At 50.9% G+C, this 24,283-nt stretch overlaps 2 protein-coding genes and 1 pseudogene across 6 annotated transcripts in view; 2 read left to right on the forward strand and 1 right to left on the reverse strand.

Annotated features, from left to right (window-relative positions):
- The window catches only part of LOC120887327 (SAGA-associated factor 29-like), a 62,866-nt gene extending 56,107 nt beyond the window's left edge, over positions 1–6,759 (reverse strand). The window contains exons 1-2 of the mRNA XM_040277424.2: positions 6,641–6,759; positions 6,428–6,574 (exon numbers count right to left, since the gene is read on the reverse strand). Coding sequence (XP_040133358.2) covers positions 6,428–6,574; positions 6,641–6,759 — 266 coding nt within the window. The remainder of the gene's footprint in view (positions 1–6,427; positions 6,575–6,640) is intronic.
- Positions 1,193–4,946, forward strand: LOC101966889 (sulfotransferase 1A1). Of its 4 annotated transcripts, XM_078024107.1 has the most exons (9): positions 1,227–1,310; positions 1,494–1,568; positions 2,553–2,743; positions 2,851–2,976; positions 3,060–3,157; positions 3,524–3,650; positions 3,738–3,832; positions 4,448–4,628; positions 4,748–4,946. In XM_078024107.1, the coding sequence occupies exons 3-9, from the start codon at positions 2,596–2,598 to the stop codon at positions 4,858–4,860; spliced, it is 888 nt and encodes a 295-aa protein (XP_077880233.1). In that variant the 5' UTR covers positions 1,227–1,310; positions 1,494–1,568; positions 2,553–2,595; the 3' UTR covers positions 4,861–4,946. The 4 variants fall into 4 exon arrangements, with proteins under 4 accessions (XP_077880234.1, XP_077880231.1, XP_077880233.1 ...); XM_078024105.1 differs by lacking the exon at positions 1,494–1,568 and having other exon boundaries at positions 1,205–1,310; XM_078024108.1 differs by lacking the exons at positions 1,494–1,568; positions 2,553–2,743 and having other exon boundaries at positions 1,193–1,310.
- A 6,631-nt stretch (positions 6,760–13,390) lies between the features above and the next one.
- LOC101966606 (sulfotransferase 1A1-like) lies at positions 13,391–22,134 on the forward strand (annotated as a pseudogene). Its single transcript, XR_013426957.1, has 6 exons — positions 13,391–16,667; positions 16,985–18,692; positions 18,799–18,924; positions 19,006–19,102; positions 19,615–19,736; positions 19,825–22,134. The product of XR_013426957.1 is annotated as a sulfotransferase 1A1-like (transcript).
- The last annotated feature ends 2,149 nt before the right edge of the window (positions 22,135–24,283 follow it).

Here is a 24,283-nt window from a genome sequence, read left to right on the forward strand (position 1 = left end):
TTCTGCCCCTGAGGGCCAATGTCCTAGGTGAGTGCTGTCCTCTTTCCCAGCCTGGCCTAGCTCTGGGGATGCGGGCCCAGTGTCTAGTCCAGGCTGGGCAGCTGAGCCCCAATCCCCCAGGGCCAGGGCTGCAGGGGACTTGAGAAGCCTGACTCTGTATCATCTCCTACCAACGGCACCCTTGGCAGCTGTGAGAACTCACTGCTTTGGGGAGACCTGATCTGGCTGTGCCAGGTGGGCACTGAGGAGGAAGAGGATGGCTGGGAATGAGAAGAGGTAAGGGCAATTCTGGCACATCGTCCCTAGCTGCCTCTATCCTCTAGGCTGCATGTGACCACATCTTGTCTCCATGGGAACACTGCATACCTGACCCTCCACCTCCCTAACCCTGCCCCTGCTTTTCTGTCCCCTCTCCTCTCTACCAGAAACTGGACAGCTTTCATTGAGTACAATTAGGAGTAGTGAGACAGACCTGGTGGTACACGCTATAAACCCAGTGGCTCAGGAGGCTGAGGCAGGAGGATCAAAAGTTCAAAGCCAGCCTCAGGACTTACCAAGACCATAAGCTACTTGGTGTGACCCTGTCCCATGAGAAAAAAGTTTGTAACAGGACGAGGTATGTGGCTCAATGGTTAGAGCCACTAGGTTCAATCCCAGTTACTGGAAGAAAAATGAGTTTTGAGCAATGGTACCTTCTGTTGATGCTGGGACATGGGATGGGGAGAACGAGGTGTGAGGAGGGGCCACTGGCCCAACCATGTGTCCAGCATCCCCCTACCTATCCCTTCTGAAACCCGTTCCCCAGCTTACCTCTGAGGACACACTATTCTGGGAAGGCACAGGAGACTCATACACATGACTCAGAGTCCCTTGACCTCCAGTGCCCAGGGAGACTGGATTTTAATGCAAACTATAAGAGAAAAGGCTGAGGAGGAGCTGGGGAGCTCCCTTACATGGAGCCCTGTGGCTCTTGTGCCTCAGCCTCTTTGTGTCTGTCTCTGGAGGCCCCACAAGCCCAGGGAAAGAAGCACCTGTGGGGCCATTCAGCATCTTTGAGCAATGTCTCTGAAGTCACTCAGGAGCCATGAAGCAGGGACTCACTTCTTCCTAGAACTATTAGGCTCCAACATAATTTTTCTTTCCTATCCCATGCTGCCTCAAAACAGCCTTCCTTGCTCTGCTCCGCCCCCATTCCTTCGCCCTGCCCACTCAGCACTCTGGACTTGCCCTGCTCTCAGAGCCTGCAGTTCCCGAAATGCCTGAGGCTGCTCTGCCCTGAGCCCTGAGACCAAACTGGAGCCCCCAGGAAGGTGAGTGGCCCTGCACCCCATTTTCCTCTCCCCTCCCTTGACGTGATCTGTTAGAAAAAGCCATCTGTTAACCTTCCCTGCAGGGACAAAGTTTGGGGAGCCCTGCAGGAGCCAGATCAGAGCTGAGGGACCATCTGACCCTTGGGCTCTTTCTCTTCATTTCAGTTCTGTTGTTTCCTGTAGGTTAAACCCACAGGTTGGATTTTAACACAGGTGTGTGCCTGGATCCAGCTGAATGATAAGGATGGTAACCCTGAGGTACCTATGCCTAAACCCCACCTTCCTTCCAGAGGATAGGCATTCCCAGGACTGGCTCCTCACCTGTCCCACTGTGGACCCACAGAAAACAGCTCTGCAGTACCCACTCCACACCTCCACCAATCCCCTGTGTGCCCAGGAGGACAAAAGCCTGGGTTCCTTCCCAGCTCCTGCTCCAACATCTTCCAGGTGCTCCTTTCACTTGATCGGGCACCTATTTAATCCCTTCACGGGGATTCTACCTCCCAGTTCTTTTCCCATGGACCACCCATCTCAATAGACAACTCCAGCCTGGCCCGAGTCCACTTTTCTGAGTGATCAGTTTTGCTCATTCACATGCAAGGCTGGCCCACCAGCCAAGTTCAGCTGCTCAATTGTCCTATTTATCCTGGAGCCAAGATGGACCTTGGTGAGCAAGTGGGATCCCAGGCCTGGCTGGCCTGAGGTGTTTCGAGATGTGAAGGGACCAGGGACTCAAGAGGGGAACATCAGAGATGAGCCCACTGGGGCTGTGTCTCCGCAGGGGAGGAAGAGCAATGAGCTGCATGTTAAGAGTTAGGATGGGCAGGGCAGCTAGTGCACGGCCGGTGGGAGAGGACTTGACTAGCATGCAAGAGACCCTCAGCACCACAGACAATACAAACAAAAAACGAACAAAAAGGAACAGGCAGAGCCTGCAGGAATTTCTCAACTGCTGAAGAAATCACTAGAATCACTGGGAGAGCTTCCAAATCTGGGTATCTGGACTCTAACCCCTGATATTGCTAACAATGTTCTGGGCTGTGGGAAGGCACTGGGATCATGTTCTGCAAGTAATAAGAAGGTGCAGCCTGAGCTGTGAACCACGGCACTGGAGTTAGACCTTCCTTCCAATCCCAGATCCCCACTTAGTAGTTTAGAGAAGCTGGGCAAATCACAGGACACCCTACAGCCTCAGTGTCCTTATCTCAAAGCAACAATCCAGCAAATGCTGTTTTGTGAAAGGATTCAGAGAAGCAGAGCAGGCGCTGGCCCCTGACTCAGCGGCATGGAGCTTGTCCAGGACACCTCCCGTCCCCCACTGGTCAAGGTGAAGGGGGTCCCACTCATCAAGTACTTTGCAGAGATGGTGGGGCCAATTCAGAGCTTCCAGGCTTGGCCCGATGATGTGCTTATCAGCACCTACCCCAAGTCTGGTAAGTGAGGAGGGTCAACCTGCTCCCCCACTGGGGCTGCAGTCCCCACCTTGGTCACCAGGGCCCAGCCCTCCATCCTGCTCATATCTGCTTCTCTCTCTTTCCAGGCACAACTTGGTTGAGCGAGATACTGGAGATGATCTATCAGGGTGGTGACCTAGGGAAGTGTCACCGGGCACCCATTTACATGCGTGTACCCTTCCTTGAGTTCAAAGTTCCAGGGGTCCCAACAGGTGTGTGGCAGGATCCAGGGGCAAAAGATCTTAAAGAAGGTCACTCTGGGCTCCATCTCACCAATCTGCTGTCTGCACCTTAGGTCTGGAAACTTTGAAAGATACACCTGCCCCTCGGCTCCTCAAGACACACTTGCCCCTGGACCTGATTCCCCAGAGTCTGCTGGATCAGAAGGTCAAGGTGAGTGGCAGTGGAGGCCACTAGGCTATTCCAGCTTTGGTCCTGTTCTACAGGAAAAGTCTCTTCAAGCTTTGTCTCTGCACAAGTGGGAAGGCCACCTGCCCTCACTGTGGCAGGGCCAAGACGAGGAGGAGAGCGAGACCCTTCAGTGCAGACCTGAGGGCAAGGAGCCTGGTGCTCAGAGGCTCACAGAGGGGCTGGAGGGTCCCCTGCCTGCCTTGTTCTCCATCTGGGTGTGTGGTGGAAGCTGAGAGGGAACCCCCTCACAGGAGTGCTGTGAGCGGGCCAGGCAGCCAGGAGGGAGGCAGTCCTGGGGTGTGTGCATAGGGTGGTGTAGCTGGCAGGGGGTGTCATGTGTCCCTGCAGGTGATCTATGTTGCCCGCAATGCAAAGGACGTGGCTGTCTCCTATTACAACTTCTACAAAATGGCCAAGGTGCACCCTGACCCTGGCACCTGGGACAGCTTCCTGGAGAAGTTCATGGATGGACAAGGTGGGCCCCAACCTGGAGGAAGGAGAGGGCTGGAGTTTAGGAAGCCCACCTGAAACTCGTACCATACCCTGCTGGTCCCTTCCCCAGTGTCCTATGGATCGTGGTACCAGCACGTGCAGGAGTGGTGGGAGCTAAGCCGCACCCACCCTGTGCTCTACCTCTTCTATGAAGACCTGAAGGAGGTGAGACTCCCTGCCACTGCTTCCTTCCATGTCCCACCCAGGGGACTGGAACCTCAGGGTTCCTGACAAGGCCCAGGACCCTCCCCTTTGGAAGGCCCACCCAGCCCAGGGTTGCCCACACTGCCTTCCTGGCATGGAACCACAGAGCCAGCCCAGCTCAGACCCAGCACATCCCTCATCTCCTAGCACCTGTCTCAGTTGCACTTGCCCGGGGCTCTGCCAACCCAGGGGCCTATTTCCTGAAAAAAGACTTTCCCTGCCCTGTCTCATAAGACACCAAGCAGGGCTCAGTCCTGGACCCTAAAAGGAGTGGGTCCAGGGAAACAGACCCAGAGTGAAGCAGCTGGGGCTGAGAGGTTTCCAAGTGGAAGGGCCAGCTCCCTCGGGAAACCAGAGAGGGGATTTCTGTTGTGTATCCTCCTTAAGAAATCCAAGCCCCAGGGCTGGGAATGTGGCTCAGGCGGTAGTGCGCTTCTCTGGCATGCGTGCGGCCCGGGTTCTCTGCCCAGCACCACATACCAACAAAGATGTTGTGTCTGCCGAGAACTAAGAAATAAATATTAAAAAAAAAAAAAGAAATCCAAGCCCCTCTGAAGAGCCTATGTCTTGCTTCAGAACCCCAAAAGTGAGATTAGAAAGATCCTGGAGTTTCTGGGGCATTCTGTGTCAGAGGAGACCGTGGATCACATCATCCAGCACACATCCTTCAAGGAGATGAAGAAGAATCCCATGGCTAACTACAGTACCCTTCCGACTGAGCTCATGGACCATGACATTTCTCCCTTCATGAGAAAAGGTGGGTGCTGGCCAGGGGGCGTGGCTGCAGAAGGGAGGGTGGAAGCAGCTGCCAGAGCCTGCCCTGAGCCACTGGGGGCCACCTGTGTGGGAGGAGTCAGACCCATTTTTCCCTCCCAGGCATCGTGGGGGACTGGAAATCTGTCTTCACTGTGGCCCAGAATGAGCGCTTTGATGCCCACTATGCTAAGAAGATGGCAGGCTGCAAGCTCAACTTCCGCTGGCAGCTCTGAGTGGTGTCGTGGGGAGCCACTGCAGGGGGAGCATGGGCACAAGCCTGACCTATGACCTCAGGAATAAAATATGACGTGTCCAACAAGAGGCCACCTGACACTAACTAAATCCCACTGGGACTAAGTAGGGCCCTCTGCCTGGCAGCCTGCCAGGGCCATGTGCCCTTCCTGGGTGGGAAAGAGGGTGTGCAGAGGGAAGGCCCAGGAGACATTAGAGAAGAGGAAGGACATTGTGTCCTGTAAGATCCTCTGTTGCCTCCTCCCTCTAGTCTCCTAGCCTGCTTCACTTTTGGGGGACTCTTTACAAGCCACCAGTTACCTCTGGGCCACATTGAGGGAGGGGGAGCAGCCATCTGCGTAGTCGATGTCTTCAAACAGAATGGAGTTTTCATCCGAGACCTGTAGGATGCAGACAGGAGGCACTGGTCAGAGGCTTCCAGGACAGGCCAGCCTCCTCTTGGCCTGGAGCCCTGGACCAGCAGGAACCTGAGAGTTCCAGGCACCTCCAGGCCTCACCTTCCCTCTGAAGTCAAGGGGTCCAGGTCCCCTTCCCACTCCCTGCTGCTCCAGAGCTGGTCCTCAGTGAAGGTGGCCTAGGGCAGAAGACCAAGCACAGGGAGAGGAGGGTGAGACTCCGTCCCCAAAGGGTCATACTAGAATGACAAGGGGTCTGTTGCCACTCAGGACCCCTGAGTTAAGAAGATAAAGCAACCCAGAGGGCAGCAGGCAGGTGTCCTGAAGGCCCGGGGGAAGAGCATTCAGCCTGCATCAGGTTACATGTGACCCGTGTCACATGGGTCAGCGTCAGCAAGAGGGGTGAAAGCAAGAGTCAGGAGGTCTGGGCACGGGCACCCAGCTTGCTCTAGTCTGACTGCCCAGATGAGGAAGGACAGGAGGGCAGAGTGGCCTGCTCCTTGGGGGCAGGCTCAGGCTCAGGCTGGGCAGGAGGGATTCACAAAGTAGAGGCAGGTCCTTGAAGCTGTGAGGCCATGAGAGCAGAAAAGAGAAGGAATTGGAAGATGACCCCATGCCCTGTCTGGGGTCCGGAGGTGATGAAAGTCCTCTCCGTGGAAGCTGCCTTACCTGCTGTGGGATGTGTGGATCAGGACTGGGTGGAACAGGGGGTCTGGAGATACTGAGTCCACACCAGCTGCCCCTCTGGATAAGGCCTCGGGGTCCATCTCTGGGTTGGCTGTCCACTGGGTGTCTTGGATGATGCACCGGTGGCTTAAGACAGCCCAGTGGATCACTTGCCAGGAGCCTGGCCACCCATTCCCAGCTGGACACTCACTTTTTGCCTTCTTCATCTATGTCATGTACCTCATACCAGTGGGAGAACGGAAGGAGGACACCGGGTGTAGCCAGGTGCCCACTGAGAGCCAGGGAGCCAGAAAGAGGAGGAGGGGGAGATGGAGAGTGGGAAAGTGGCCCGAGGAGCCCAGTGCCTCCCACACCTCCTGCCCAGGTGCCCTCTGGAGAAGCTCTTCTCCCGCTGTGCACACAGGCTGAACAATGCCAGCGGAAGAGGGTGTGGTGAGCAAGGTTCAGCGGGTGGGTGTCCACTCACTTGTTGGTGGCATGGCTGTAACTGACCACCTCTGCCAGGATCCACTGCTCATCCCCACCCACAGCCTTGACCCGCGCAGCCACCTTGTCTCCAGGCTTGGCCACATAGTCCCCTGAGGCTGGAATGGCTCCACAGAGGGGTGGGGGCCTGTGAGTGAAAGGAGCATTATTCTGGGCCTGGACTCCAGACCCCCCTGCTGGCTGCCACCCTCACTTGTCACCAGGCTTCCTGATCCACAGGGGAAGGATCATGGCCGACTGCTGCAGCAAGGTCACCAGCACCCCTCTGCGCATGGTCTTCTGAGGCAGCTCCGAATCATTGTATAAACCCATGATCTTGGCCACAGAGGGAAGGAGGCATGCCCTTGAAGCCTCAGGGATGGGCACCTGCCCTGAGACCCCCAGAACCCTGCCTGGTGCTGTCAGAGGAATTTAGCAAGGAGCCCCTCACCTCTCCAGTTTCCACCAAGGGTCCAGTCCCTTCCCTGCCCATCCACGAGATGTCCAAGTTGGGACCCTGACAAGCCAAGCTGCCAGGGTGATGAGGTGTGGAGACAGTGGTCACCCTTGAGGGGAGGAGCTAGAAAGTTGCCAAAGGGTGGTTTGGAGGTGCAGTCACCTCTGTCTCCTGACCTGGGCACTGTTGGCCTGAGTGTGCTGGGTCAGCAAAACCCGCAGCAGCCTTACCCTTCTGGGCACTTCTCTAATCATCTATGTTGTAATTCATCCAAAAGTTGAGAAACAATTATTCAATGTGGACCTCTGGCCTCTCAGGCATGGCTCCATGCACCCCTCAACTTCAAACAGAACCAAACTGGAAGGAGACAAGACCAAGGGCGGAGGAGTCTGCACACATTGGCAGGGGAGCCAGGGCAATGGTGTCTGTGGGTCTGGAAGGAAGAACCTGGGTGGTAGCCACTCGTGGCCTTACTTCAGGACACAGGGTGGGGCCCTGCCAAGCCCCCAGGTTCCCCCCACAGCAAGAAGCAGAGTGGGCAGTGGGAGGAAGGAGGGAGGCACAGGCCTTGGGTCACAGAAGAAGAGAGAACCAAGAGGTGTAGCCAGAATCTCCTCTGTCTTGGGGAGGACTAAGGAAACCTTGAGGATAGTCCTGGGCTGCAAAAGGTCATTCCCCTCATTCATGGCCACATATCATGCACATAAGGAGCCGGAAACCTCCCTTCGCCCAGTGATGCATTAGCCATTTCAACACCCTAGTGCAACACACTACATGTAAATAAACCTACTGTGTGGCCAGTGGTAAAAAGCAGAGCATGTTCAATTATAGCACACTTGATGACATTAGGCAAGGGTGAATATTTAGGTTTTTACGATACTTCACTTCTGATCCTTAGAGTCTTTGGACCTTATAAAAAAATAAACTGGAAAGCAATGCCCCCTGTGACACCAGCTCATGTTTACTGGGTCTCTTGTTTCCATCGAGAGGTAAAATGGAGGAGGGTGCAGTGGTGAGGGCCTACAATCCCAGTGACTCAGGAGGCTGAGGCAGGAGGATTGCAAGTTCAAAGCCAGAATCAGATCCTGAGTAACTTACTGAGAACCTCCTTCACAATAAAATATAAGAAAAGGGTGGGTACAGTCGTCAAGCATCCCTGGGTTAAATTGCCAGTTTGAAAATAATAATAGTATTAATAAAAATAACAATAATAAAAGAGGCAACAGGAGAGTGACCTGTAGCATCTAGGTTTGTGTAAGTTCTCTGTCATGTTCTCACAACTACAAGACTGTCTAGTGATGCACACGTCAGAAGATTTAATGACCCATGACTCTCCATTTTGGCTTTTTTTTGGAAGTGCAAAGGACCAAAGCCAGGCATTAGTGCATGTTAGGACTGCAGATCCAAAGAATAAAAATAAAAATGGGAAATTTTTTAAAAACAAACAATCTTAGAACCTAAGGAACAGCCTGGCCTGGTTTAAGGATGAGCAAAGTGAGGCACAAGCAGTAGACAGGCTCCCAGGAGGGCAGATCCTAGGGTCATGGCCTAATTGTCCACTGTATTGTGCTGCTGCCTCTGGGGGTCCTGCCTGGGCCTGGCCTCTGGGAGAGAAGGACCTGGCGGGAATAGGCCCTGTGAAGAGGGGTCTTGGGAATAGGTTTTGCCCCCAACTTAGGAGTGACCCCCTGAGCTGGGACAACACAGGGCTCTTTGAGATGGGTGTTTGGGCCACAGTAGGGGTTGCTGCATACTGTGCAGGGATGACCAAAGCCCCATTCCTTGCCCTTTCCTCATTACCTACCTGGATAGGTAATGCTGGGGAAGATGTACGAATCTCCCTGAATACCCATCTGGTCTCACTCTCTATGCCAGCCACATGAATGTAGGCAAGTCACATCTCCTCTATAAAACAGGGAAGGGTCCCCTCACCATTTGGTAAATACAGTGGTGGGTGCTGGGAGGCTGCAGGCTGGGCCTCTTAAAGGAGGGATGCTCCTTTTCTGCATTTCTCCTGCACTGTGGGGACCATGGGCTCTTCCAGAGTCCTCATAAGTAGACTTACCCACTAGTTCTCCTGCTGGTTCAGGGGAACAAAAGAGGTCAGAAAATGATCCCCAGTACCAGAAGGGTAAAGCTGTAACCATTAAGACTCCCAGCTTCACCAGCCCATTCTATAGGATGGAAACAAGAGAGGGTAGTAGTGGTGGAGGTAATTCAGGGACTGAGAAGTTGGCCTTTGAAATACAGGGAGAGCTGGGTGTGGTGGCTTAGGCCTGCCATCTTAGCAGCTCTGGGAGAATGATGCAGGATGATCACAATTTCAAACGACCCACAGCAATTTTGTGCCGCAGTCTGGCTGGGCACACATCACGAGCCACTGAACAGGAACAACCTTTATTTCTGAACTCCACCAGCACACTCCACACACGCTCCCTGGAACTCCTCCTGAACGCCACGTGGCTCCTACAGGAACCGGCAGCCGATAATATCCTCCGGAAATCCCTCCTCCTGCACTTCCCCAACCAATGGGAACTCTCTGGGAATCCCCCGGAATCCCAAGGAGAACCCCAAAGTAGCATGAGAACTGCAAAGTAGCGACTGAGGTGGATAGTAATGCCTCCCCTGACAATCAATACTATTGGCAAAATGTGAGGGGCCATTCCGACTCAGCTGTGGCTCTCAGCAATTTTGCAAGACTTCTTAAAATAAAAAATAAAACAGTCTGGGGATGTGGATCAGTGGTTAAGTGCCCTGGGTTCAATCCCTCGTACTAAAAAGTAAAAAAATGAAATATAGAGGAGCCAGGTTTGGAGGTGAACTCCTCTATTCCCAGCTACTCAGGAGGATGGGAGGGGGAGGATCACGTGAGCTCCTGATGTGAGTCCAGCCTAGGGAGTTAAATACTGATATATATGTACCATCTGCTCCACTTTTCTGCCTCCAATCAGTCTTATTTTCCTGCTCTAACCCTAATCCCTACCCCATGTTCTCACATCCCACTGGTACAGAGCTGGGGCCTTCTAAGAAACTGAGGAACTGTGAAGACCCTCTCCTCAAACCTGATTCTTGCCATCAAGTCAGAAGGTTTCAGACATGTCACTCAGAGTAACAGGAATGAGTTTATTGAAAGGATAGGAAAAGGGAAAGGGGATACTCTCAATGGAGAGAGTGGGTCTGCCCAGCAACCAGCACTGGCTTCATTAAAGAAGGTTCAAATTATGAGCAAAATGCTAGGGAGTTTTCAATTAAAGAGATAAGACTCTAATTACTTATAAAACCAGCTCCAGGATGGCTCCTCCTAGCTCCAGCCTCCATCCACCTAAGGCAGTAGTGAGGTTTACTGAAGAGGCTAGCGAGAGAGAACATGCCAGGGAGTGAACTTTTATTGGGGAACAAGAAATTCCAGGGAAAATCCCATCCAGTGAAGGTTAAGGGGGGCAGCATCCCAAGGTCCGGGGCGACGATTGGGTCTTCGGGACAGTGGACAGACACGCCTCTGCACATACAAGCCCTTGGACCTGGAGAAGAGTGGGGAAAGCTCTGACACAGATGTGTCTAAGCACTTCTAACTGAGCCAGGGAGGTAACTCAAATCACATGCGAGGATGGCCTCCCACAAGTGGTCCTCTCAGAGAGAAGGACAGCATGCCTCTCCTGCATTCCAGTTTCCTGGGGACCAAAGAGAAATTTCCAGAGTCCTGCCCATGTCCACCTCTTGACTTTTCCTGGAGAGCAGGGTGACTTCAGACTTTTAAGTCCCCATTATCATGACAACACTAGGTCCACCTTGGCCCATGCTGATCGGTTTTGTTTGGATTTTAAAATTGTTTGTTCTAATTAGTTATACGACAGTGGAGTGCATTGTGACATACCATACATAAATGGAGTACAAGTCCTCACTCTTCAAGTTGCACACAATGTAGAATCACACTGGTCATGTATCATATATGCATATAGAATATCATGTCTGCTTCATTCTACTACCATTTCTACTACCATATCCCCTCCCTCCCTTCACTCCCTTCTGTCTAATCCAATGTGCTTCTATTTTTCCCCTGGCCCTGCCCCCTTATTTTTGAATTAGCATCCACATATCAGAGAAAACATTCAGCCTTTAGTTTTTTGGGTTTGGATTATTTAGCTTATCATGATATTTTCTAGCTCCATCCATTTACCTGAAAATGCCATCATTTCACTCTTCTTTAAGGCTAATATTCCATCGGGGATTATATATATATCTCACATTTTCTTTATCCATTCATCTGTTGAAAGGCATCTAGGTGGGTAGGTGGGTTCCATAGTTTGGCTATTGTGAATTGAACTGCTGTAAACATTGATGTGGCGGTGTCCCTGTAGTAAGCTGATTTCAAGTCCTTTGGGTATAAATCAAGGAGTGGAAAAGCTGGCCAAATGGTGGTTCCATTCCAAGTTCTCTGAGGAATCTCCATACTGCTTTCCATAGTGGTTGCATCAATTTGCAGTTCCACCAGCAATTATAAGTGTACCTTTTCCCCCCACATCCTTGCCAATATTTATAATTGCTTGTATTTTTGATCATTGCCATTGTGATTGAACTAAGATGAAGTTTCAGAGTAGTTTTGATTTGCATTTTGCTAATTTCTAGAGATGTTGAACACTTTTTTCATGTTTTTTAATTGATTATATTTCTTCTGTGAAGTGTCTGTTCGATTCCTCAGCTCATTTATTGATTGGGTTATTTGTTATCTTGGTGTTGAGTTTTTTCAGTTCTTAAAGCTCTATCTGTGATGCATGTGGTAAAGATTTTTACCCATTCTGTAGGCTTTCATTTTCTTTGCTGAGAAGAAGCTTTTTAGTTTGAATCTATCCCATTTATTGATTTTGATTTTACTTCTTGTGCTTCAGGAGTCTTGTTAAGCAATTCAGTTCCTAACCCTACATAGTGAAGATTGGGCCTACTTTTTCATCTATTAGCCACAAGGTCTCTCTTCTAGTTCCTAAGTCTTTGATCCACTTTGAGTTGAGTTTTGTGCAGTGTGAGAGTTAGGGATTTATTTTCATTCTGCTGCCTATGGATTACCAGTTTTCCCAGCACCATTTTTTGAAGAAGCTATCTTTGCTACAATGAATGCTTTTGGTGCCTCTGTCTAAGATGAGATAATCGTATTTATGTGGGTTTGCCTCTGTGTCTTCTATTCTGTTTTGGTGCCCATACCATGCTGTTTTTGTTATTATGGCTCTGTAGTATAGTTTGAGGTGCAGTGTTGTGATGCCTACTGCTTCATTCTTCTTGCTAAACATTGTTTTCACTACTCTGGGTCTCTTAATTCTCCAAATGAATTTCATGTTTGCTTTTTTTACTTCTATTAAGAATATCATTTGGGGCGAGGGTTGTGGCTCAGTGGTGGAGCGTTTGCCTAGCATGCATGAGGCACTAGGTTTGATCCCCAGTACTACATTAAAAATACTAAATAAAGGTATTGTGTGAATCTACAACCAAAAACAATGTTTTTTTAAAAGTATCATTTGGATTTTAATATGAATTCATTAACTCTGTATAACACTTTTGGTAGTATGGCCATTTTGACAATATTAATTTTGCCTATTCAAGAGCATCGGAGATCTTTCCATCTTCTAAGGTCTTCCTCAATTTCTTTCTTTAGTGTTCTGTAGTTTTCCTTGTAGACATCCTTCACCTCTTTTGTTAGATTGATTGCCAAGTATTTTAGTTTTAAGGCTATTGTAAATGGAAGAGTTTTCCTAATTTCTCTTTCAGTGGATGTATTAGAATGTGTTTGATTTATTGGTGTTGATTTAAATCCTGGTACTTGGCTGAGTTCATTTAATAGTTCTAGAAGTTTTCTGGTGAATTTTTTTTTTATCTTCTAAATTTAGAATCATGTCCCAGCAAATAGAGATAATTTGATTTCTTCTTTTCCCTTTAACCTATTTTATCTGTTTTTATCTAATTGCTCTAGCTAGAGTTTACAGGACTATGTTGAATAGAAGTGATGAAAGAGAGCATCCCTGTTCTGTTCCAGTTTTTAGAGGGAATGCTTTCAATTTTCTCCCTGTAGAATGATGTTGGCCTTGGGTTTAGCATAGATAGCTTTTACAATGTTCAGCTATGTTCCTACTATCCCTAGTTTTTCTAGTGTTTTGAACATGAAGGGATGTTGTTTTTTGTCAAATGCTTTTTCTGCATCTATTGAGGGGATCAATGATTCGTGTCTTTAAGTCTATTGATGTGATGAATTAGGTTTATTGTTTTCCATATGTTGAATCAACCTTGTATCCCTAGGATGAACTCTACTTGATGTTGGTGCACTATCTTTCTAATATGTTTTTGTATGCCATTTGCCAGAATTTTATTGATAGTTTTTGCATCCATCTTTATGATGAAATTTGGTTTGAAGTTTTCTTTCCTTGATGTGTCTTTGCCTGGATTTGGTGATGTTCATTGGGCTGTTTCCCTGCCCTTCAAACTGCCAGCTGATGATTGCTTCACAGCAGCCCCAGAAACATCTAGCTGATTGGCTCCTCCACAGTGATGTTCATTGGGCTGTTTCCCTGCCCTTCAGACTGCCAGCTGATGATTGGCTCACAGCGGCCCCAGCAACATCTAGCTGATTGGTTCTTCCACGGAGCTGCTCATTGGGGGACTTCTTTGGCTCCGCCCATGCAACCCAGCCAATTGGCCTCAAGAACAGGAGGATTGTGGGAGGTGAAGAGGCTTGTTTGGGTGAGAGGCTTGTGGAAGCCGGTGGTGGCAGTTGGGCTCTGAGGGTTTTTTCCTGAGGAGCTGTTTTTAAAAATAAAGATAGTTTCTTTTGACAAGTGGCTCCTGAATTGTGCCCAGCCAGACTGCGGCATCTGGTCACAAGTCTTCTCCTTCAGGATAATTCGAGTTCCTCTTATGAACTTATTTCGGGCCCACATTTCTCCTGAACAGGTAATTTACTGAGGGATGTGACAGATCTTGTCCAGTGAGACCAGGCAGGGCTGCAGGTAGGTTGCTTCTTAGAAAAGAAAGTATGTGGGGGTCAGCACAGTGGGCCCATTTTATAAAATTATTCTCTTAACTCATGTTCCCACATCCTCATCTGTCTGTTTCCTAACACTATGATTAAGAAAAACATGGTCCTCACAGGGGCACCAGTTGCCACATCAAGTCCAAGGTTATGGAGCCACTGGGTTTTCTCCTGGGGACCACAAACATATGAATTCCAGCTCGCAAAAGCCCTTGCTTGGGCCTCAGTGAGACTTCTGAATAGCGGGGGACCTGCAGGGGAATTCTCTATCATGCCTCTAATATGGGGTAATGTTGGAGAGAGGGATAGATTTTTCATCTGGTAAGGGCTCTGAAACCCTAAGTAATTTCTCATCTCTCCATCTTCAAAGCCACCAGCAAACAGGAAGCCCCAGCTCTCTGGGGATATGCTGATTAGTGGTACTATAATCCCTGAGGGGTCTATTACCATGGTTGGCACTTCCCCAGAACCTGGCTTCCACTGTTACAAATACCAAGGTGCCACAAGAAATTTAATATGTCTTCAGAAGTAGACCAGTCAATGGTGTGCTACCAAACGTGGTTAGCAAGCGCACCTGAGTGGGAAGTTGGCCTCTGTTTATCTCTACCCGAGCGCTGCCTGGGCCTGGACAAAGGAGCTCAGTGTTACATTCTAAGCTATTACCTCATTTTAAAACTGGTGCAGGGTAAGGGAAGGCTATACTTAAAATGGCTACAACTGGATCTTGCCTCCCAAAGAAGGCTAAATACTATACTCCCCACCTCCTTGGGGGCAGAAGGATGGGAAGCAGGTCCTACCCGGCCCCAGGAGCCCTCTTCCCTCCTAGGGAGGACCCAGGCCACTCCACTCACTGCTTACTCGTCCTCCAAGTCCCGCTGCAGCTCCTCCCAGAGGTAATTTGCGCTGTCTCATCGCAGCAGCCCAGGGGGGGAGGCGACCCAGAAGAGACAGAAGGCCCCCTGGGACTTGGCCAGGGTCCTTAGTGAAGCCACTTCCTCTGGGACATCTTCTCCCGACCTCACTGGGGCGTCCTCAGCTCAGCACCTCCTCCCTCAGGCAAGAAGGCGACTCCAACAGTCAAGAGTTTGGCGCTGGCCATCAGCTAGCCAATCAGAGCCCGCGTGAGGACTGACTCTGCCCCAGAGCTCGCTAATTGGTTGGTCCTGGCCACGTGTTCCGCCTCCGGTGTTCCGGGGCGGGGCTTGGGCCTCTGGCTCTGGCCTGGAGAGGATGCGCTGAGCTGCACCTGCTGCGGGATGCAGGGTCCCTCGCCTACACCTCTGGTCCTTTTCTAAACAAGCATCTTGTAGTCCTAGCTACCCAGGCCCTCCCCTGGGTTCTTGGTCACAGAAATCACATCCCCAGCATTCGGCCCTGATCCAAATGTCCTAAGGGCTCCCGGGCGAGTAAAGAGAGGCAGTGACATTTCTTGAGCTTCTGTCTACCCGCTCTACTGCCTGAACCCTCTGCACCAGGCCTGCGTTTCAGTGGGGTAACCTTCAGCCCCCCTTGATGTCCCGCAGCACACTGGCTATCCCAGGAAGGCGGGACCTGGTGGAAGCCGGATTATAGGGAAGAGCCAGCATTTGTGGAAGTGGATGAGGCTTGAGGCGGGCCCGAGGTTGGCAAGGGCCAGGGGCACTATCTGAACCAAGCAGGTGAAACCTCGTGGATGAGCTTGAAGCATGTAGGATGATGGTGGTTGGTGGGACAGAGGCAAAGGATGGTTGGGGTTTTGTCCTCATTCGGGGCAGTTGTGGTTTGGGTTCTCACAGAGCCCATCCTGGTCTCCTCGTTCATGGCTTGTCCTTCAGGTAAGAAACACGATGGGATTGAAGAGGCCAGGAATTTTCCCCTGCGTTGGCCTCCCCAATGCTCTCTCCTCCCACCTGCAATCCGAGTGCACACATGTGAGTTCCCAAAGGATGGATGAGACTGCCTTTGCCTTCAACCTGGGTGTGCTGCGCAGTGCCTTCTGATCAGTGTGCCTGGGTAGAGCTTCAGCACGGATCTGCCCACCACCACCACGGCCCGGTGCCGCTGGCTTTCATATCACAGCAACTCTGGGTAGGGCCTCAAACTGCAAGTAGGAAACCGACCCAGTTACTGGTTCTCTTTGTTGAGCCCATGTGCCAGACAGCTCCAGGTGAGATCCCTCTCAAGTAGTAGCTTGTGTTCAGAGGATTTGGGGGTCAAACTGTTTGTTGAGGGGCAAGACAAACTGACACCCTTCAGCCTGTGACACCCTTCAGGCAAGCACTGTGCCACTGAGGTACTGTCTTGCCCTTTGCTACTAATTTTGATTGACAGTCCCTTATGATAGCTAGAATGGCTGGGAACATACTACTATCTTATCTTGGCCTCCAGGATTACTGGCATTACACGCATGTGTGGTGCCGGGTCTACTTTAGCCCTTCATTCTCTATGTTGTCTCACTGACTCTATATTTCTTATCTTGTCATCAATCTCTCCACTCTTCACACTCAACTCCAGTTCTTGTTCACTCTTTTAGAACAGAGTCCAATTCAGGGCAGAGGTTAAATCAATGCAGAATAAATTACCAGGGAGGCCTGGCTTTCACTGAACTCTCACTAAATGTAAAGGACTTTTTTCCTGACATCCATTGCCTATGGCCACCAGTAACAGGATGAAGAAAGTCCCCTGTGCTGCCATATCCTGACTGTCCCTAACGACCCCTGTGATCTGTCTGACAGAGGAATTTCTTCAGGAAGAGCCAGAGCAGCTTCTGCCCCTACAGGGCCAATGTCCTAGGTGAGTGCTGTCCTCTTTCCAGCCCAGCCTAGCTCTGGAGAGAGGGTACCCAGTGGTCTAGTCCATTCTGGGGTAGCTAAGTCCTTGGCACCCAGGGCCTGGGCTCCAGGGGGCTTGAGAATCCTGACTCTGTATCATCTCCTACCAAGAGCACCCTTGGCAGGTGGAACTCTCTACTTTGGGGAGTGAGTTGGCTGTGCCAGCTGGGCACTGAGGAGGAAATGGCTTGCAAGGAGAAGAAGTGAGAGGTGATTCTGGCCCCTACTCATCCACCTCCATCTCCTGGGCTGCCTTTGACCAAGTTCTTACCTCCACAGGAACACTGGACAGACATGCAGGACACCTGATCCTCAGCCTCCTCAACCCTTTTCTGCAACTTTTCTTCACCCACTCCCCTCCACCACGCTTTGGACAGTTTTTATTTGAGCGCAATCAAAAGTGTGTGTTAAGGGTAAATTCTCGTATTGACAAGTGGTATTCATTCTCAGTGAATAAAACAGAAATGGGGGATGGGCCAGTGGACCTACCATGTGGGCAGCCTCTGCCCTGCACAAAGGCCTCTTTGCCTGTTTTTGTCCAGCTGACACTGAGGACTCACTACTCTTAGGAGACTCAGAAGACTCCCTGCTCCGGTGCCCAGCTACAAATTGATTTTGATCCCAATAGAAAAGGCAAAGCAGTGGGGAGCTCTCCCTCCATGAGGCCCTTTGACTCTTCCTGTCCAGCCTCCTCAGCCCAGGAAACAAAAGCACCTGTGGGCTGTGCTCCACCAGCCGTGAGGCATGCTCCTTGAGGTCCCATAGGAGCCATGAATCAGGGGCTCCCTCCAGGGCTAGTAGGCTCTGGCAACCTTGTCTTTCCTATCTCATGCTGCCTCAAAAACAGCCCTCCTTGCTCTGTTCCACCCCAGTCCCTTGACTCTGCCCACTCAGCACTCTGGACTTGCCCTGGTTTTCAGAATCTGCAGACCCTGGAATGCCTGAGGCTGCTCTGGACTGATCCCTTGGTCTCCAGAGACTTCAGCCAGAGGGAAGGTGAGCTGACTCACACCCCATCTTTCCCCTCTGCTCCCTCTTTTACATGGTCCATTAGAAAAAGCTGTATACTGCCTTCTCCTGAAGGCAAGCATATACGGAGTATTTTGGGAGCCAGATTACCTCTAAGAACACATTGAACCTCTGGACTCTTCTCCTCATTTCAATTGGTCATATTTGTCCAGGAGCCTAGATGGAGCTTGGCTGGATAAATCGAATCCATGCTAAACCTGGCCTACTGTGTTTCTGGATGGAAAGGACCAAGGAGCTCAAGGAGGAGCCCATTGAGTGTATGCTGTGATGTGAGCAGAACGTAGTAAGAGCCGCAAGCTGGCCTATGAGCAATTAGTCTGAGCAGGCTGGGCAAGGACAGAGCTCAATGGTAGACCTGTTAGCTAACAGGCAGGATATGCTGGGCTCCATTCTCAGAACCACAAACTTTCCAAAGCAAAGGAAAACAAAGAGCAGACCATAGAGGAATTTCTCATAAGCTGAAATGCTTCCTAGGATTTCCTGGAAAACTTCTGAAACGGTTTCTGGACTGCAGCTCCAGAAATTGCTTATATTGCTTGGCCTGCAGCAAGGCACTGGGGTCCTGAAAAGTTCTGCAAGTAATCAGAAGATGCAGCATGACCTGTGAACCAGTGCACTGGAGTTAGACCACTTTCCAGGCCAGCTGCCACTTACTAGCTTAGTGAGCTTAGAAAGTCACTGGACCTTCTGAAGCTTCAATGTCCCTATTTCATAGCAAGTATCCAGCAAATGCTGTTTTGTGAAGGGATTCAGAGAAGCAGAGCAGGTGCTGGCCCCTGGCTCAGGAGCATGGAACTGGTTCAGGACAACTCCCCCTCCACTGGCCAATGGATCAGAAGGTCAAGGTGCACCCTGACTCTCATCCCACACATCAAGTACTTTTCAGAGGTGATGGGTCCACTTCAGAACTTCCAGGCTTGGCCCGATGACCTGCTCATCAGCACCTACCCCAAGTCTGGTAAGTAAGGAGGGTCACCCTGCTCCCCTGCTGGGGCTGCAACCCTGACCTCGGTCAACAGGACCAGGCCCTCCACCCTGCTCACCTCTGTTTCCTTCCCTTACAGGTACCACATGAATAAGTGAAATAGAAGACATGATATACCAGGTTGGTGACCCAGAGAAGTGTCACAGGGCCCCAGTCTATCTACAAGTGCCCTTCCTTGAGTTCAAATGCCCAGGGGTTCCAACAGGTGAGTGGTAGGTTGCTGTATCATGTGGTGTTAGAAGGATTGGGCTCCAGCACACCATAACTTTTCCTGCCTGCACTTTAGGTCTGGAAACTTTGAAAGATACACCCGCCCCTCAGATTCTCAAGATACACCTGGTCTGGCCCTGCTTTCCCAGAGTCTATTGGATCAGACGGTCAAGGTGAGTGGCAGCAGAGGCCACTAGGCCATTCCAGTGTTGGTCCTGTTCTGCAGGGAAAGTCTCTTCAAGCTTTGTCTCTGCACAAATGGGACGGCCACTTGCCCTCACTGTGGCAGGGCCAAGACAAGGAGGAGAGCAAGACCCTTCAGTGCAGACCTGAGGGCAGGGGAGCCTGGTGCTCAGAGGCTCACAGAGGGGCTGGAGGGTCCCCTGCCTGACTCGTTCTCCATCTGGGTGTGTGGTGGAATCCCAGGGGTGAGATAGGATGAAGTATGGCTCCAGGGACACGCCAGGAGTCTCCCATCAAAGCTGAGTTCAGATCCCAGCTGCCATAGCCATCCCTGAGGTCTCCAGCAAGTCAGCCTCAAGGCCTCAGCATGTTCCCTTGTCAAGCTGAGAGGGAACCACCCACAGGGGTGCTATGAAGGGGGCCAGGCAGGCAGGAGGGAGGCAGTCCTGGAGTGTGTGTGTGGGGTGGTGTAGCTGGCAGTGGGTATCGTTGTTTCCTGCAGGTGATCTATGTTGCCCGTAATGCAAAGGACGTGGCTGTCTCCTATTACAAACAAAATGGCCAAGGTGCACCCTGACCCTGGCACCTGGGACAGCTTCCTGGAGAAGTTCATGGATGGACAAGGTGGGTCCCAGTCTGGAGGAAGCAGAGGGCTGGAGCTGAGTATGGCCACCTAAAACTCATACCAAACCCTGCTGGTCCCCTTCCCCAGTGTCCTATGGGTTGTGGTATCAGCCCGTGCAGGAGTGGGGGGAGCTGAGCTGCACCCACCCTGTGCTCTACCTCTTCTATGAAGACCTGAAGGAGATGAGAACAATTGGTATTTCTATCCATGTCCCACCCAGGGGAAAGGAATCTCAGGGGACCTGACAAGGCCCTCAGGACCCTCCCCTTTGGCAGGCCCACCCAGCCCAGGACACCCCACACTGCCTTCCTGCCATGGAACCTCAGAGCCAGCCCAGCTTAAGACCCAGCTCAGCCCTTATCTCTTAGCATTTGGGTGAGTTACACATGCCCAAGGCTGTGCCAAGCCTGGGCCCACAGTTCTGAAGGAAGACACTCCCTTCCTCTCTCCTAAGGCACCAAGTGGGTTCACTCCATGATCCAAAACAGAATGGGTCTAGAGAAAGTCCCAGAGTGAAAATCTCAGACTATTTCCAAGCGGAAGTGGCCAGTTCCCTTGTGACACCAGAGAGGGGACTTCACTTGTGTTTGCTCAGGGAGCAAACAAGCTTTAGAAGCCACCAGGTACTTCTGGGCCAAATGAGAGGAGGGAAGCAGCCATCTGCATAGGAGGTGTCTTCACATATGGTGGAACTTTCATCATGGGCTGCAGGATGCAGGCAGGAGGCGCTGCTCGGAGGTTTCCAGGACAGGCCAGCCTCCTCTTGGCCTGGAGCCCTGGACCAGCAGGAACCTGAGAGCTTCCTGCACCTCTGCTCCTCACCTTCCCTCTGAAGTCAAGGGGTCCAGGTCCCCTTCCCACTCCCTGCTGCTCCAGAGCTGGTCCTCAGTGAAGGTGGCCTAGGGCAGAAGACCAAGCGCAGGGAGAGGAGGGTGAGACTCCATCCCCAAAGGGTCATGCTAGAATGACAAGGGGTCAGATGCCATTCAGTTGCCCTGTGTTAAGAAGATCAAAGACAGCCCAGAGGGCAGCAGGCAGGTGTCCTGGAGGTACAGGTACAGAGTGCTCAGCCTGCATCCGGTTACATGTGACCAGGTTCACCTGGGTCAGAGTCAGCAAGAAGGATGAAGACGGAGTCAGGAGGTCTGGGCACAGAGTCCCCTGAGGCTGGAGTGCCTCCACGGAGGGGTGGGGGCCTGAGAGTGGAAGGAGCATTAATCTGGGCCTGAACACCAGGCCCACCCTGCCAGCTGCCACGCACATTTGTCACCAGGCTTCTAGATTCAAAGGGCAGGATCATGGCTGAATGCTGCAGCAAGGTCACCAGCAGCCCTCTGCGCATGGTCTTCTGAGGCAGCACCAAATCATTGTGTAAACCCATGATCTTGGCCACAGAAGGAAGGAGGCATGCCCTTGAAGCCCCAGGGATGGGGACCTGCCCTGAGACCCCCAGCACCCTGCCCTGTGCTGTCAGAGGAGCTCAGCAGGGAGCCCCCACCTCCCCAGTTACCACCAAGGGTGCAGCCCCTTCCCTGCCCATCCACGAGATGTCCAAGTTGGGACCCTGAGAAGCTAAACTGCCAGGATGATGAGGTGTGGGGACAGTGGTCACCCTTGAGGGGAGGAGCTAGAAAGTTTCCAAAGGGTGGTTTGGAGGTGCAGTCGCCTCTGTCTCCTCCCCTGGCCTGAGTGTGCTGGGTCAGCAAAACCCAGCAGGAGCCTTAACCTTACCCTTCTGCGCACTTTTCTACTCATTTATGTGGTAATTCACCCAAAATTGAGAACAAATCATTCAGTGTGGACCTTTGGCCTCTCAGGCATGGCTCCACGCACCCCTCAACTTCAAACAGAACCAAAGTGGCAAGGAGACAAGACCAAGGGCCGAGGGGTCTGCCCACCATGACAACACGTCTGTGGGCCTGGAAGGCAGCACCTGGGTGGCAGCCACATGTGGGCCTTGCTTCAGAACACAAGGTGGGGCTCTGCTAAGCCCCCAGGTTCCTCCCACAACAAAAAGCAGAGTGGGCGGTTGGAGGAAGGAGGGAGACACAGGCCTTGGGTCACAGAAGAAGAGAGAACCAGGAGGTGTGGCCAGAATCACCTCTGTCTTGGGATGAAGTAGGGAAATCCTGAGGACAGTCGTGTGCTGTGTAATGACAGTTCACCCAAGGACGGACACACAGAAAGCACAAGAAGAAGCTTGAAACCTTCTCTCACCCAGTGACACCATAGCCATGTGCAACACACTACACATGTGTGGGGGTGTTATTGTAAACACATCCACTGTTTGGCCAGTGGTATAAAATGAGGAGACATGAACCAACAGGCCTACGTGATACATGTTTCCTACTGCAGGACCAAAGTATAAAAATAACAATGAGGCATATTTAAGGTAAATTTTGTTTCTTCTTTTTATTTGTTTTTAAATACACATGTCATTAGAGAGTGCTTGGATATATTACACACACATGGAGTATAACTGATTCTAATTTGGATCCCATCTTGTGGTTGTCATGATGTGGCAGGTCACTGGTCCTGCTATGTCCCATTCATTCTACTGCCTTTAGGAAAATATGTAGAATCAAAGCAAGACCTTGACCCTCATTTTCACACAAGCAAACCAAAGATCGGCTTCCCCAGGGCAGATCCTGAGTCATGGGCTAAGCCTGCATGTGCTCCTGTCTCTTAGAGCCCTTCCCATGCACCTGGCCTGGGCTGTGTGACTGGGGACCCGGCAGGCAGAGGTTGTCCAACCATGTCAAGCAGGTCTTGGGAGCAGCTTTTGCTGCCCAACTTAGGAGTGACCGCCTGAACTGGCACAACACAGAGCTCTTTGGGATGGGTGTCTGGGACACAGTGCAGCTTGGGCCATACCATGCAGGGACAACCAAAAACCCCATTCCTTGCCCTTTCTTCCTTATCTACCTGGATAGGTAATGCTGGGGGCAGGTTACAAATGTCCCTGTCTATCCACTTGGTCTCACCCTCTATGCAAGCCATGTGACTGTAGACAAGTCACTTCTCCTCTATAAAATATAGGAGGGCTCCTTCACCATGAGGTGAATGCAGTGGTCGGTGTGTAGGCTGTAGGCTGGGGCTCCTAAAGGATTGGGGCTCCCTCTCGGCATCTCTCCTGCACTGTGGGGACAATGGGCCCTTCTGGGGGCCTCCTGAAGAGATATACTCACTGGTTCTTCCAGTCGTGGTTCAGGGGAACTAGAAATCTTCAGGAAATGACTGCTGGGACCAGAAGGGTTAACCTGTCACCACCTCGACCCTCAGCTTCACATGCACATCCCTTCTCGGAAGGAAGTAAGGGTAGGGGGTGGGTGGAAGGAACTCAGGGGTTGAGAAACCAGCCTTGAAAACACAGTGACAAATGGCACCTAATGACTACATGATACCCATCTTTGGCCATGGTTATCTCCAGGCTGGATAATAAGCATGAGGCTATCCTTGGGTACAGGCATGTGAATTAACACTATAGATTCTCCAGCCAACTCCCCAAACCTACAGCACTGGTGAGAACAAGCAGTCTTTCACTGGAGTGATCATCTGGCTTATCTCAGTCCCGAAACTGGGCTTGCAGATGTAACATGGCATATCAAGCTCTCTAGCAAATATACGCAAAAAACCCCTCTCAGAACATTTCACTATTGAGCAATGAGATGAAAGTGATGAGAAAGCTCATCTTAACAGATCAAATGGCCCTGGATGTATCACCTGCAGCACCAGAAGGAACAGGTGCCATCATTACAGTGGAATGTTGTGTTAACCCTGATAACTCTGGAACTGTGTCTGCTACAAGAACTTGACTCTCAAAATAACAGGTTGTCTGATTCTGCCCAAAGTTTCAATGACTTCCTAACCTCCAGGTTTTCTGGAACATCTTGTTGCAGAACAGCTTTTTCTTCTTATTAGCCTTTATACTCTACTTAGCAATACTTTTTTGTAATTTGCTCTGTTGCTGTGGAGGGATAGTATCTCACATGCCCAGGCTATCAATGATGGTTCCACAACCAACACATTCTGGCCTTTCTATGTCACCTTAAGATCACTCAGGACAGGACTTTCCATCCCTGGATAAGCTGGCTTATGGTTCCTTGTTAGCCAGAAGCAGCCAATGAAGACACACCTTGTTCCTAGTTGCCTTTTAAGATAAAGGGATAAATGTCTGCATGTGGGTGAGAAGAGGTACTATAGGAGAAATAATAAAAAGAGAATGCAGATATAAATAAAGGACCAAAAAATAGGATTTTAATTCAGAAATCCTGCATACTTTTCCAGGCCTGTGACTCTCTATGACTGTCTTTCTTCCAGGCCTGTTACTCCCCAGTTCCTGGGAAACCTGTGAATCTACCTGTGCACTGTTAATTAGATACTCAATACACTGATGAAGGGAGACATCATATTTTGAGAAACCTATAATTTAAGGGACTTCTTATCACTATCTCTTGATCAGATGATGAAGACCAAGTCTGCCTGAGGATCCCGGGATTAACCAGTCCTCCAGAAACTGTCGAGAGATTACTGAACTGGCGTCATT

The sequence above is a fragment of the Ictidomys tridecemlineatus genome, chromosome 10, assembly GCF_052094955.1.
Source record: "Ictidomys tridecemlineatus isolate mIctTri1 chromosome 10, mIctTri1.hap1, whole genome shotgun sequence".
NCBI lineage: Eukaryota > Metazoa > Chordata > Mammalia > Rodentia > Sciuridae > Ictidomys > Ictidomys tridecemlineatus.